General features: G+C 36.1%; 1 protein-coding gene across 1 annotated transcript in view; it reads left to right on the top strand.

The window, feature by feature from the left end:
• Nucleotides 1-14735, top strand: part of LOC124639495 (beta-1,4-glucuronyltransferase 1-like) — a 52162-nt gene that overhangs the window by 14131 nt on the left and 23296 nt on the right. The window contains exon 2 of the mRNA XM_047176888.1: nucleotides 10364-11133. Coding sequence (XP_047032844.1) covers nucleotides 10523-11133 — 611 coding nt within the window. The 5' untranslated portion in view covers nucleotides 10364-10522. The remainder of the gene's footprint in view (nucleotides 1-10363; nucleotides 11134-14735) is intronic.

The following is a 14735-nucleotide window of genomic DNA, read 5'->3' on the forward strand; positions in this document are numbered from 1 at the left end:
GTGAGTGTGCACAACCCACTACAATCTGAAAGATCAAGTCAATTTTATTCTGCAATTGGTGCGCAAAAACAAAATCTATTTATAATAATTTTCGTCTGTTGTTCTTCATTTGTTTCAATACATTCTACTCTTCTCGGTTTCCAAGATACCTGTAATTTCCTTGAACCCATTTCATTAGCCTAGTAGACTATTAATGACATTCGTCTGTGTTTCACACAGCGTATGAAATCTAGCAATATTATTTGCATATCGTGACTGGTCGCTTCCAGTTCAGCGTAAAAGCTATTGCGTATGCGCACCATGGCCGCGGCTTCCTGTTAATGAAGCGCTAGAGTCGATGTGCCGAGAACTATAAGCATCGCTGCTGCTGCCAGTCATTGATGTTAAGTGGCCGGATAAGGTGCCATTACAGGTGACGTCCTATATCAAAATTATTAAGGCTATGATCTTGATCAATGATAGCGGAACGACCAACTAGGAAATCTGACATTGAGACAAATGAAAGGCGAAAATAGAACTTTACATATCATACGAATACAAGAAAATAGATCATATTGAACAATTAATAGGTATGATTTATTTGTCATATGATCTGGTAATAAATCGTGATGCGTTGAGAGCCGATAACTACTTACTTACGAAAATTTATTTGATCATCAACCACGGCTGTTTTATAAGTGTAAACCTATCAGCAAATGAACAAGACGTATTTACATGCATGGATGCTCAATTAATACTGTCATCCACCCATAAATTAATTGAAAAAAGTGCAGATGATAACTCATTCGATATTGATGTAGGTACGTAGCTCTTCGAACCGGTCGCCATTACTATTTTACCATCATCGGAGATGTTCATATACAGGTTTGTTTTATAAATGACAATCGATTTCTATGAGCCAGTCCCAGTATATGTAGTGTCACTTGTGTTATTTTTAGACACCAAAAGTTATAAATACGTCCGTCAACTGAACTCACAGCCACGCCTGTTGTTGACGATTTATAAGCAAATAGTAAAAACATTACGGAATTAAAAAACATTAGTATAAAATTAATTAAATTACCTACTTGCATATACCGTAATTGGATTTAAGAAACGAACTAAATTACTCTCATCCTTGATCTATTTCCCTGAAAACGAGTTAAAAGAAAGTGAATGGAAAAGAACGGAAGAGATGTGAAATTATGATCATTAGCACGATTTTCTTTTCTTTCTTTCTTACTACACTGAATGTTGACATGTTCATATATCTTGTGAAAATTAACACTTTCACACGAAAACGTTGTATTACGTGGACGAAATAAATTGAGTAAATTGCTTTACCAAACATACCTACATTCAATAAATGCTTTTGGTTACATAAGTTACATAACAAGACATCATTGAATATTTTTAAAGTGCTACATGCTCGGTAGTTTTCAGACGTTTCTTTGAGAAGATAAATAAGTACTTAGGCAAGATTTCTTTTTGCTTTACTTAGGCTAACGACATCGGCTTGAGGCTTAACTCAAATTTATTAAAGATACGAGTACAAACAGAGTGTTAAGTAGAAATCAACGTGTGCATACATTAACCACGACGATGATACTAAGCGATTCGCAAAAGGAAAATTATAATCAACACTAGTGCAGGAAAAACTATCATCTACATTTTCTTTGCTAATATTATAAAGAGGTTTTGTTTACTTTGTTTGTTAGTAATGGATAATCTCAAAAAATACTGCACTGATTTTAAAAATTCTTCACTTTTGGAAAGCTGCGTACTCTTCCCAAATAACATAGCTATATTTAATCCCAGTACGGGCAGTAGTTTTAACGGGACGCGTTTGAAACCGCGGGAAAACGGCTAGTTTTATACAAATGCTTATGAAAGACAGAAAATATTCATCGAATTCTAGCAGGACAACTAGAAAATGTTAGACGTGCTTGGAATCACACGCAAAAAGACTTCCACTATTACAAAAGGGGTAATAAACTCTAATTAACATTTTACAACGCATATCCCTGTAATAAACTTTGCAGAGGATGTGGTTTATATTTATTGGCCGCAATAAGCTCCTGCATGCTTTATCGGACCATTTAAATAATTATTTACTTAACTAAATTCATTAATTAAGGCCTGAAGTTTTAATACTAATATATATCTTACAAGATTATATTAGAAGGCATTATTACGAGGGAAAACGAGCGTAAAGTCGTATTTTATTGCAGCGACAGGATGGTTAATTAAAAAATACAGACAAACTGGGTATCCTGTAATTCAACTTAATTGATTTTCCTTTTTAGAATGAAGTTATTATGTTCTATTTAAAAACGAAAAACTATTTATCAACCAGGCTTAGTTTTTGTTTCAATTATTTTCAATATGTAAAACAATAATTAACTTATCATTTATATATCAGGTGTAATTTAAGGTATTTATTATTAAAAGTAAGTACTTACCTCTAAATACTTCCAACAGAAGGTTCGTTTAATGACGTAACCGAAACACATTTCACTAATGATATTATCAAACATTAATACACAATTAACAACTAACCAATTAGCAAATTCATATCAAGCGACCATGAACATTATTCACGATCCATATGAAAATTGTTTTTAAAGTAAAAGTTTTGGCAATCAGCCTGCGCGCACATTGCATAGGTACTATTTAGTCGGGTCCTTGATAGGTTTTTTTTTTAATCGTGTATTCAATCAGTTTTTAGTCGGTCTGATACCGAACAAATACCTAATCGTTGTTACGTGTGTTCTTCCATTCATCTTTATACTGATTTATGAGCAAAAAAACCGGCCAAATGCGAGTCGGACTCGCGCACGAAAGGTTCCGTACCATTCTTTATAAAACGGACAAAAAAATCACGTTTGTTGTATGGGAGCCCCCCAAAATATTTATTTAATTCTAGTTATCAGTATTTGTTGTTAAGTATAGCGGCAACAAAAATACATCATCTGTGAAAATTTCAGCTCTCTAACTATCACGGTTCGTGAGATAGGTACAGCCTGGTGACAGACGGACGGACGGACGGACGAACGGACGGATTGACGGACAGAGGAGCGAAAACAATAGGGTCCCGTTTTACACTTTGGGTATGGAACCCAAAAAATTTGCAATCGGCCGACTTAATCCTTGAATCCTTGTAGAGTGCGAGCGCTCTTAGAGGCATTGCGTGCTAACAAACTTCAAGAATACTCGTCATTTGAGAGCGCAAACCCTACAAATAACTCCGGATTATTTTAGAACAGCTACCAAATTATTGTGATGTAAGCCTTTGTAAATATAACTTAAAATAATTTAAGTGTTCCTGTAAATTGTCACTCACATTGATTAACGATTACTTTTAGTTTTGGACAAGTAATTAAACACGAAACATTTATTAAGAAAAAAGCTGTTAATTTTTATAGCTCGTAGTTCGAGGTCTCACAACTTAACACCGCCTAAGGCCTAGGCTAGGCAATGCATGATTACAAACTTCCGTCGAATAACATGCCTTTTGAACATTTCTATTCGCTTTTAAAATTCAGAACTGGACACTCAGACATGCTTATAAATGCCATGCATTTTCAAAAATCACGTAGAAAAATTGAGATAATTCAACTAAGTGTGCGTCACACGCTTACCGTTTTTCTTCTGCGCTAAATTTAGCAAGTTTCATTTGAGATATTAATGCTCTTTCTCTCAAATATTTACTGACAAGCTTTCACAAAAAAAAATTGTATCATAAAAAATACAATTGAACCTCCTACAAACACACATTTTGTCCGTTTTGTGACATACTGTAACATAATCTTGGACCGAAGCCGCGTCCACGTATTTCTGTTTAAACTACATTTGTCATGCTTTCCACGTATAGTAGCTTTAAGTAGGCATTATAATCCGTTTAAGTAAAACACTTTCCCCTGTGAAGGTCGCTCTGTGCTTTGTATGATACGCCCTGCGCCCGCACAACTGTCCGCTATGAATAAACTATTGCTTACGTTATACATAATGAGATGAGCATATATTACTCTATGTTCGGATGGCTTATGCGTTTCTGACCTTAAAAGAAGCTTCCATTTTGTGACATCCTGTGACGTTTTTTTTTATTTTAATGATATTGTTCAATTGTTGCATATTTATTTTATTTTACATCTGCTCAAAGAAGTTACCACGGGACATGGATGTAACAGTGAGGAACAGCTAACACTTCATACAAACAAGTTAAACTATGCCGTTATTATACTTAGTAATCTTATGATTATACAAGAATGCAAGCACAGCCGATGGCTGTTTGCTTGTAACTAATAGGTAAAGATCTTAGAGCTTTAAGTTATTCTCAATTGCCTTTCCGGCGTAATCTAAACGTCTTCATAATTGTATGAAGTATCTCCTTGATAAACTGGAAATTACCACCACTTTTGATATTAAAACTGCAATGACTAGTTTATCAGCCATAGATATAGTGTCAATGTCGATGCTTTACCGTTAATACATGTAAGAACTACATCAGTGTTATTTTCTTCAGTTTATCGCACAGCGGGACTGTTTAATTAAGATATGATTTGAATGCTGGGCGACAACTTTCGTGGATACAAAAAACTTGTCTTGTTTTCGAAGTTAACCATACATTCAGTTGTTTACCCACAGCTTCAAATTCTCTTCTATGATTTACCACGTACAACAATAAATATTTTCCGGTATATTTGAACTACATTGTAACAACTGACACACGCAAGTTTCAAACGTGATGGATGGCTTCACGTGAAACCGCAAAAGCTTACATATTTGCATAGTTGAGGGAAAACTGAATAGTTAAAATCACTGTGGGCACATTCCTTGTAGGCACAACAACTTACGATCTATTGTGCTGACCGCTGTGACAAAGTAACAAAATGGAGTGGACACGGAATTCAAGCGTTCATGCTGTTAGGACTATTATACATTTGCAAAATAGTACAATTTTAGATACAATACTAGCTGTGAATTTAATTGATTTAAATAAGGAAATGATAAACTGCTTATTTATTTTAATATTTGAAACAAGTTAGTATCGCAAAGCATTTTCTCTGGCTGTTGCTTATTTAACAAATCCCACCGATTTGTTAAACTTATAATTTGCTACTAAAAATCTCTTTTTAAATCAATACTAAGTTTTATGTTCACAATATCAATAAAGACGGACCCTTCGGAAATGGCTAGAAATGTAATGGCTACTTTAACAATCACAAACCAACGAAGAGCAAATAACATTTTCTCTGAAATAGCATAGGTATCTACTAATTAAATTGTGTTTTTCCCACAAACGGACGGAATAAAGTGTGTTATTACGGGCATAAGAAATAAAACCACAATGAGAGCCTTTCGAAGAGTAATAGCGACTAAAGTGGACTGGTCATCTAATAACTATTACATCGTTCTCGGTAGTTTTACGGTCGAATGCCATTACGTCTGTAGTCAAGGTCGAATTCTGGTTAACCATCAAAATAATTGATTCAATTTGGGAGCACAACTATCAAGCTTCGCTTAAAAAATATCTAAGAAACAATACCTGTGGACTGTTGATAACATAGGTACTTATGTATTTATTCCTAAAATGCATACTGAGTAATTTGTTTTATTTAAAAGGTTTTATTTAATAAGTTTTAACACAGTGAAAAAAGCACGGCGACATAATCGCTTGTAAACTATTGAGAACACATTTTAGTTAACTCCAAAAATAGTGTCAAAAGCTTCACAGCTTTATTATAATCACGTCAAATCTGACAGCTTAGGTGACAATTTATTTTCTTGCTACGTGTCTAACAGTTAATGATGTCTCCCCATTTCCCCCTTACAATTTTTGTCAAGGGGACTTAACAAGTTATTGGAGGACTTTTTCCAAATATTTCCTAATGATGTCAGGGAATTCTATTTAAAAAAAAGTACGAAGATCTCATTAGTCTCTTGAGTGCTATAAATTCTATCCTACTTTTATCCTACTTGTATTATAAACTTATAAATGTGAAAGTTTGTGAGAATGTATGGATGTATGTTTGCTATTCAATCACGCAAAAACGGCTGGACCGTTTTGTTGGAATTTGGTATGTAGATAGGTGATACCCTGGATTAACACATAGGCTACTTTTTATCAACACACCACGCGGGCGAAGCCGCTGGCGGAAGCTAGTAAGTTATAAAATAACCAAACATCCTCAGCCTACTTGACAATGTTGCACTGCCTTACCAATTAGATACAACGAAGTATCAGAAAGTTAAAGAAGCTCGTTCATTTGTTCAATACATACTCATACATTACAATAAAACGTCCTTATCACACATTTCTATTATTCATAGACGGTCGCGTGCCTGAAAGTCGATAAAAAGCACCAAATTAATAAAACAGGCCATTTACCTACCTGCGTATTCAGACCACTCCTCATTGAGGCTAGCTTCTATAATTCAGAGAACAATCAAGGCCAGACTACATAGACAGAGCGATTCTTTATTCGTGTCAACGTCATTGCTCGATTCAAGCATCGATTGTTTCAGCAAAAAATACCGTAATCGAGTAATTTTACTCCGGACAATTTCAAGGAAATAAAACCATTTAACAATGACATTATTACAGACTAGCTTCTGCCCGCGACTTCGTACGCGGATCCTGTCCCTTATGCCAGCGACTACGGGGTCAGCAAAATCAAAGATCTGAATCGTCTGATATTGAATTTTAAGGGCCCGTTGACTTGAAAACAACCCATGACCGACGTGACCATAGGGATAAAAGTAGTGATTCTTATTAGTCCGCATTTAACTTGTGTGTGGCAAAAATATTACACGTATTATTACGTAAAAAAACATTAAATATTACTGAGATGACAAAGTCGTGATGACTTAGTGGAAATCGTGGTGGTTTAGTGGGTAGAGAACCAATCTCTCAAGTATGAGCGTGCGTCTTTGATTCCAGGTCTGGCAAGTACCTGCCAATGCAACTTTTCTAAGTTCGTATGTACTTTTTACGTATATTTTGGATACCAATGACCGTTATTTGGAGGGGATGTTAAACTGTAGGTTCCGGCTGTCATTAAACATTGTTGGCAGTCGTTATGGGTAGTCAGAAGCCAGTAACTCTGACCAGTTTTACTGAGGGGTGTTGGGTTGAGCGGTTAACCGGGTTGTAGAGGTCAAATAGGCAGTCGCTCCTTTTAAAACACTGGTACTCAGTTGCATCGTGACTGGAAGTCGACCCTAACATAATTGGGACAAAGGCTCTTGAGATAATAACGACAATAATAATGAGATATAAGCATCGCAGGACATCTGAGGCTGATGACGGGGAGTAGCGACCCCGCGGGGCATATATACTGAGTTCTCCAGGGAGAGTATACTGTCCCCCATCTCCGGCCGGTCGGAGTGAACCATGACGGGGGTAGGTCTCACGCCTCTGGCTTGGCTTGACCATCCAGAGTGGAGTCGCTTGAGCAGGGTTAGTAGCCCTGCTCGGAGGATAGGTGCCTCGTGGTAAGTGACCCACAGGGAGCGCGTAATCTGCGTTTAAAATCCGCCGAGGTATCCTCACACTTCAGCCGCTCATTCCCTGTTGCCCTTTTGTTGCTATTCAGTTACAGATTCCCGGGGGCCCAGTAAGTGAGCTGGCGAGTCTCCACCTGCCATTTTTACATGTATCTAATACATTGTCATCGGCAGGTGCCGTAGTTCCCGTAGTTTCCCCATTCCTAGTCCATTAGCATCCCATCACAATAGCCCAGGTAGTATTCATCCACAGTTAGCAATGGTACAGCACAGATTATCTTTTTTTTAACGACGTTCACCGGGGATTGTCCTTGGGTTCATTTCTATAGTGTATAAAGGGATAATTGTCGGTTTTGTGTCACCATTTCATTAAAGTTGTCTCAAAAGGGCTTCAGCGTGTTGGCTTTGGCCTCACGTTTGCCTCCCAAAAATTCGGAAATCTGTAGTCCCGAGGTCTGGAAGAGACATACAAAATAATAATGAGATATATATAACGCAAAAAATTCGGAGAGTGGGGGCTCGTGACGCCACGTCTAGGTATGTAAAATTTGTACTAAGCAGTGACTTAACACAAAATTCGAGCGTGTTATATCTTCGTTATTATTTGTTTGTGAGAAGGAGAAAAGAAAAAATACGTGTCCATTATTTTAGGGTTATCTAAAAGACGGACTAATTACTTTTTTTGATTCACCATACCTATTTCATAACATTCATTTCTATACATTTCAAGTGTAGTATTGCTCTTGAAGTTCCACATAGGTGTTCCAGATCTTCGATGTTTATACATCAAAAATAGAGAGTGCTTATCAGATTGAACCGCTTTTGCTAAAACGTCATATCTTTATAAGCTATAGTCTAGCTGGGCTCCTGGGTTTCCACATCAGGTGTTTTACATCTTCAATTTTTATAAGTCAACAGAGAGTGCTTATCAGATTGAACAACTTTTGCTAAAACGTCATACCTCTATATGCTATAGTCTAGCTGGGGCCCTGGAGTTCCACATCAGGTGTTTTAGATCTTCAATTTGTATAAGTCCATAGAAAGTGCTTATCAAATTGAACAACTTTTGCTAAAACGGCATACCTGTATATGGTACAGAGAAGCTGGGCTCTTGGGGTTCCACATCAGGTGTTCCAGATCTTCAAATTTATTATCTCAGCTGAAAATGCTCATCACATGAAACAATTTTTGCCATGGCACCATTTTTGTATCTCTTATAGTTTTGTTGGTCTGTTGGTGTTCTGCATCAGGTCTTCAAGTTTCGAAGATAAATTATAGCCTATATGTTGACCAGGCTTAATACTGACACAACAAAGAAAAAATCATTGAAATCCGTTCAGTAGTTCGGAAGATTAGCGTGTACAAACAAACAGACATACAGACATACAGACAGAATTTTTTTTTTGGATTTGTGCTCCATTACTGTTTCTAAACCCCACCCAATTATTATTTATTTAATATATTCAATGTACAGACACAGTTTTTTTACAGATTTATTATATGTATAGATGATAATTGTGATCATGAGACGATTCGAAATGTACCTATGTGAGCGAATGTTTTTAATGAACGTGGGAAAGGCTAACTGAACGACTGAAACTTATTGTTTTACTAATAATATATAATGTATTTTAATAACAGCGGTGATGGAGGTTATTCTAGAACATTTTATTTTAAGAGTTGCTCTCTAGTACCTTCTTTTTAACTTTATTATTATCATTATTTTTTCGTTCTATCTTTACTTGTAGCCTAATCCATTTCTTTCAACTAACCAATCTTATGACCATAATATGCTGCTACGGAACCCATATTTTGCAAGCAATTAAGAAATCACAAATTAGAATTTAATCTCGTCAAATGTCACGAACGTTAAAGATTAAATCTTTTTCTACTACAAAATACTAATTAGTCTGGGCTAATAAGGAGCTCAAAAGACGGCTAACATCTTAAGGCCGTCTCGAAGGCGCCTCATAACTAAACTGGATACGTATTTTAGATAAATCTTCTTTACTACATAGCTCCGTCTGGTTACTAGGCTCGCATGTCTATCGGGAACATAGATAAAATGCACGGATTAATCTACCTCAAGCCTTTCGATAAAGATCTGAATAACGAGGATCGTGAGCAGATAAAGACTAATCAGACCTCAGCTTGCTAATTAAAGATTAAAATGGTCGTAAGGCGCCATTGACGTCGCTCAATTACTAAAGATTAAACGCTTGGAGAAAAGTTCTTGCCAAGTATTATGCAAAAATAAACTGCAGGTCTTATTTTGAACATTTAATGCATTGCTTTTTAAACATGCCAAGATAAAACAAATTCTGTCATGTGATAAAAGAAAATAAACGATAAAAGAAAAAGATAAAAGAAAAGAAAATAATGCTTTTATTTAAAAAAGTAATTAAGGCGTGCTCGTTAGTATTCAGCTTTGAAATGAAACTGAGGAACCATAAAATACGCCCAGAATGTTGTTTAAAAAACATTAGGTACAAGTAACTTTTAATTGCGAGTGTTGTTGTGTTTACCATAAGATGTTACAGAAACATAGCTACTGAATTTAAAGGTGCAGCGATAGGTTATTGCAAAATATAAATATTACCTAGACAGACACCGAGAAATTATGTTGAAAGAAGACTGTATGATTGGGTTCTGTTTCCACAGAATGCAGTAGAGAAGTAATGAATAACTAGACTATAATAAAAGCATAAGGATAATAGAATATGACGACTTAGATTTGACGACTGTTTTATGAAAGAAAATTATAAGGTATTGCGGCGGGTGCAATCTGTCTCGTTCATTTCCTGCACCGGTCTTCCTTAAACGAAGATGTATGATTATAAATAAAATATAAAATTGTAATTTTGATTTGTTACAGGGGCAGAGGCGGCGCCAGCGCGGCGCCCGGCTCCACTCGCGTGCTGATGACACAATAAATTGTGATGCTGACACGAACAGAAGCTTATAGGAACCTACGTCCTAGAGGACGACGAAGGACGTTCTAGTTTAAATCTTTTAGTTTACAATAATTATAAAAATGCAAGTGCCTAATTTTTTAATCATGTTGGGTAACCGCCGTAACTTAATATTTAGAGTGAGCATTGTGTTTAACATCGCCGTATTGTTGTACGCGGCGATGCATTACTCCGGCAACAGCGCCCCGGGGGTCGACTGGGTGCCGATCACCAGTGAAGGTTTGGAAAGGACTGCCGAGCTTAGGTATCTCAAAGAAGATGTGCGAAATGAAACCATGGTAAGGTTTGCGGAATTCGGTCCGCGAGTTGCGGAATCCACGTCCCAGAAGGTAGTGCCCTCAACAATGTCCACAGTTAAGAAGACTGTCTCGAGCACTGCGTCAGACGTAGATAAGAAAATCAGTGCTGCACCATCTGAAGTGAACATAGTCAATGAAACTCTTGACGTCTACGACGAGAGTGTGCTGTCTGAACCAACCCTGACGTTACTCCGACAACTGCTCGGGTGCAACGACAAAGACTTTCTTCCTGAGACCCTGCAACGCGGAGAATTCTGGGTGCTGAAAAATTACGTACGCGCTAACCACGGTGCGATAGCGTGCCACGAGAGCATCACCTACACTACGCACGGTGGTTTCGAGTTCCTCGACAACCTGCTTCCTCTGGTAGAACGGTGAGTTTTAATTCACTTCATCTTAATTATTAGATTGTGTTACGATTCAGTGGGGAATGTAGCGCGTCTGTGTCCCCACAATTAGGCGTTTCGTCACAGTGTTGACACTTACTCACGATTTCTTGGGCAACGCGCGAGCCGTGTTGTGTGGTGCCATAACAGCATAAACAATACCCGAATTAAAGAGAACTCACTACAATAAGCGCTCCATTAGATATCATTGCACCTTTTGTTTTCCGGAGCATTGACCAGTCCGGTATTAAGACGTAAAATGATTGATGTGCGTTAAGAACTTTAATAATAATCGTGTACTTGCTGAACGTTGTAACTCATATCGAATGATTTGTTCAAGGCAACTGCTTTGCGGTTATATCCTTAATCATTTTATGCAGTCCATAATGTTTTGCACTAGATTTCGAAATAGTTACTGTTGCACTAAAATCCGTAGTCATAATACGTTCTTCTTTTATAGGCAGAGTGAAATTTAAATTAAACAAATCAATAGTTTATTACAGTTGCGCCAAAACTGTCAGTTAGTCCGTCAGACAGGCGAAGCAATTCAAGCTACAAATTAAAATAACAGTATTTAATTGGTGTGCATTAAACTCTTCAGTGAACCATTTATTTACCGGAGTCACTCAACCGCTTTTATGAAATGATACCTGCCTTTTGTGTATCTTTTTTATCTAAAAGGTTGTTAGATCAATTATGCAGCATTGCAGAGCAGGTTTTTATCACTTCACGTTGTATTGAGTCATGAGAGCAGTGAACTGGTTAATAGTATTCAGTAGCTTATAATGAGTAGACAGGTACAAATGCAATTATGATACTATAATTATTGTACCATTAATAGTCTAAGGCTTCTTATACAGAGAAGGCATTAGATCTACCTACAAGAGTTTTGCCACTTTTAAATACTACCTAGGTCAACTCTTTTATTTTCTTAGTATTTGGCTTGGGTACACATAGACTTTATAGTTTTTACTTTTAAGTCATAAACAGCTACATATTTAAGCGGTTTCATTGTTCTCAAAAAAGTCTAAAAACTCGATAGTGTAAGTTACGGTCTTTCTCACGGTTTTAATAGAGAAGACATTTTTATCGTCAGTCATGTGCATGGCTCATAGATGCTGTACTGCTTTACTTCTTAGACTTACACACAATAGGCATCACGCCAATTTGACTTCTAAGAGCGTTATAATAGCGTTACAAATGGCATGTAGCTACGATGGCAGATATTGCTAAGCGTGTCGCCTGAAGAAAATAAAAAGTTTTTATGCTTATTATGCAGATTACTAGGTTTTTATGTCTTGCCAGTTCGCTGTACAGTATTATTTTCTTCATAACTATGGTTAATACGAATGATTAGTGAAATTATGACCAGCAAGAATACTCAGAAAATCTAAATTGAGTAATATGTAGAGAATGGAAACCAACCTAATCATTACTGTTACTGTTACAGCCTTTTTATCGTCCCACTGCTGGGCACAGGCCTCCTCTCACATGGAGAAGGATTGAGCATTAATCACCACGCTTGCTCAATGCGGGTTGGTGATTTCAGACTATAGTCCAGGTTTCCTCAAGATGTTTTCCTTCACCTTTTTATCAGCCATTGGTGTCCAAGATATACTTAGAAAGTACATACAAACTTAGAAAAGTTGCATTGGTACTTGCCTGACCTGGAATCGAACCCACATACTCGAGAGGTTGATTCTTTTAACCACTAGGCCACCACGAACTTTAAATACTAAAATCTAATCATTAAAGTCACTTATTCACCTTGAAACTTTGGAAGATATTCTTAAGATCACATTCATAAATAAGCAACACAAAAAAGTATTCATGCTTCAATTTTAACTCTTGCAACACATATCCAACTTGACATATACGTTGGACTTTGACGTTGATTTGAAAATGGAATAACAAAATGGGTTCTACAGAAATCACGATAATCACGCGAAATAATTTTAAAGGTAACGTTGATAGTAGTACATTTTTGATCATTATTAGTTATTTGATTCTCATTGACTAAGTATTTCGCCATATGAACTACACAATGAAATAAGCCAGTCAAGAGCATGAATACGTTACACTTCACAATTAACTAGTACTGATGCAATGATTTGAATGAATGCTTTATGCCGATCAATACCTTTATTTAATACATTATTGAGTAAGTAGGTATATATATTTTAGCCAAAAGTGAAAGTTCAATAGGTATCTAGCGGCCTATTTCTGAGAGCAATCAGACAAAGGGAACATGCTTTTTGTATATATTTCTATTGCTAGAGAAGACTATAGATATCTGTTATAGTCTGTTTCATAAAAACAAAGAACCTATCATTATGATTATGGCGTGTTTAAAACAAATTATCATTGGTGCTGATATGCACACAATAAAGTCTGTATTACGTCATTAATATTTTTCTGACAGCCCTGTGCTTATTGTATGTTTAGTGATATCGCGTGAGGCATGCGCGGGCGCTGCTTAGGGTTGCTATTAAATATCCTGATACATAATTACCTATAGATAATTTTATAAATATTAAAAACTTAATAACTACTTAACTAAGATGCTCTTATTGCGATTAAAAATTTCATCATCAAACCTAAACCTGTTTTTCTTTATTTGTGGTCTGGCAACCCTACCGGGTATCGCCACCTCACACGAAGTCGTCTGTCCGACACAATGGGTCCATGGCGCGCCATATTCCGGCGCTGAACTATTCCTAGAATTTTAATATGCTGATTCTTTCAATATTTTAATGTGTTTTTTTATTTTGATTGAGGTAAAAGCAATAAAAATATATAAATATTGTATATATAAATTCATAAACTATGGGAACTCATAGGTGTACGCGTATGCTACCTTTTTCTTTACCCGACGACACGTTTCGGCCGAATTGCACCGATTTTTATATGTATTCAAAGAAACATCACAATATTAGGTATAGTTAGTCAAGTTTTATCTCTACTTATTCACTGAAACAAATATAAAACTTTTGAATAAGTAAGAAGATTCAAATCCGAAGCAAAGCTTTTGAATATGCTCGTATTTAAATAAGCATTGGAAACTGCATATTATTTGAGTACTTAAGTTAATATTTCACAAGTACCTACCGTAAAACCCTCAGACGGCAGTAGATTAATGTTTTTTATAACCCTTAGTTAAGTTTTGCTGTTGGAAAATACCACCTTTTTTCTGAACTTTTGTTACTTGCACTTCTGAACATGTTCTACTTAAAAATATTTTCCTATATCACTTGATTTTCTTTTTACGTTTATTCAACAGTTATTATTCACGGAAATTTCAAATTCAAGTCAGCAATAAAACTTATGCAAAAATAAATAGGTAGGTACCTAATAGGCACTGATTTGGAAATTAGTTCTACCTACTAAATACTATTAACTTCTAAGATAAGTAAATACGTAAAAAGTGATAACGTGAAGTGAAATTTAAGTATCGATACTAAAATCTCCCATGAAAATCCGATTACGTTTCAATCGATATCGAGTTCATATAAAAAGTGAGGATTAAAATTGACACACTTTTAAGATATTAGAATATCTTTGGGTGCTAAGAAACTTCTCATAAGTATTCG

This window comes from Helicoverpa zea, chromosome 2, assembly GCF_022581195.2.
Source record: "Helicoverpa zea isolate HzStark_Cry1AcR chromosome 2, ilHelZeax1.1, whole genome shotgun sequence".
NCBI lineage: Eukaryota > Metazoa > Arthropoda > Insecta > Lepidoptera > Noctuidae > Helicoverpa > Helicoverpa zea.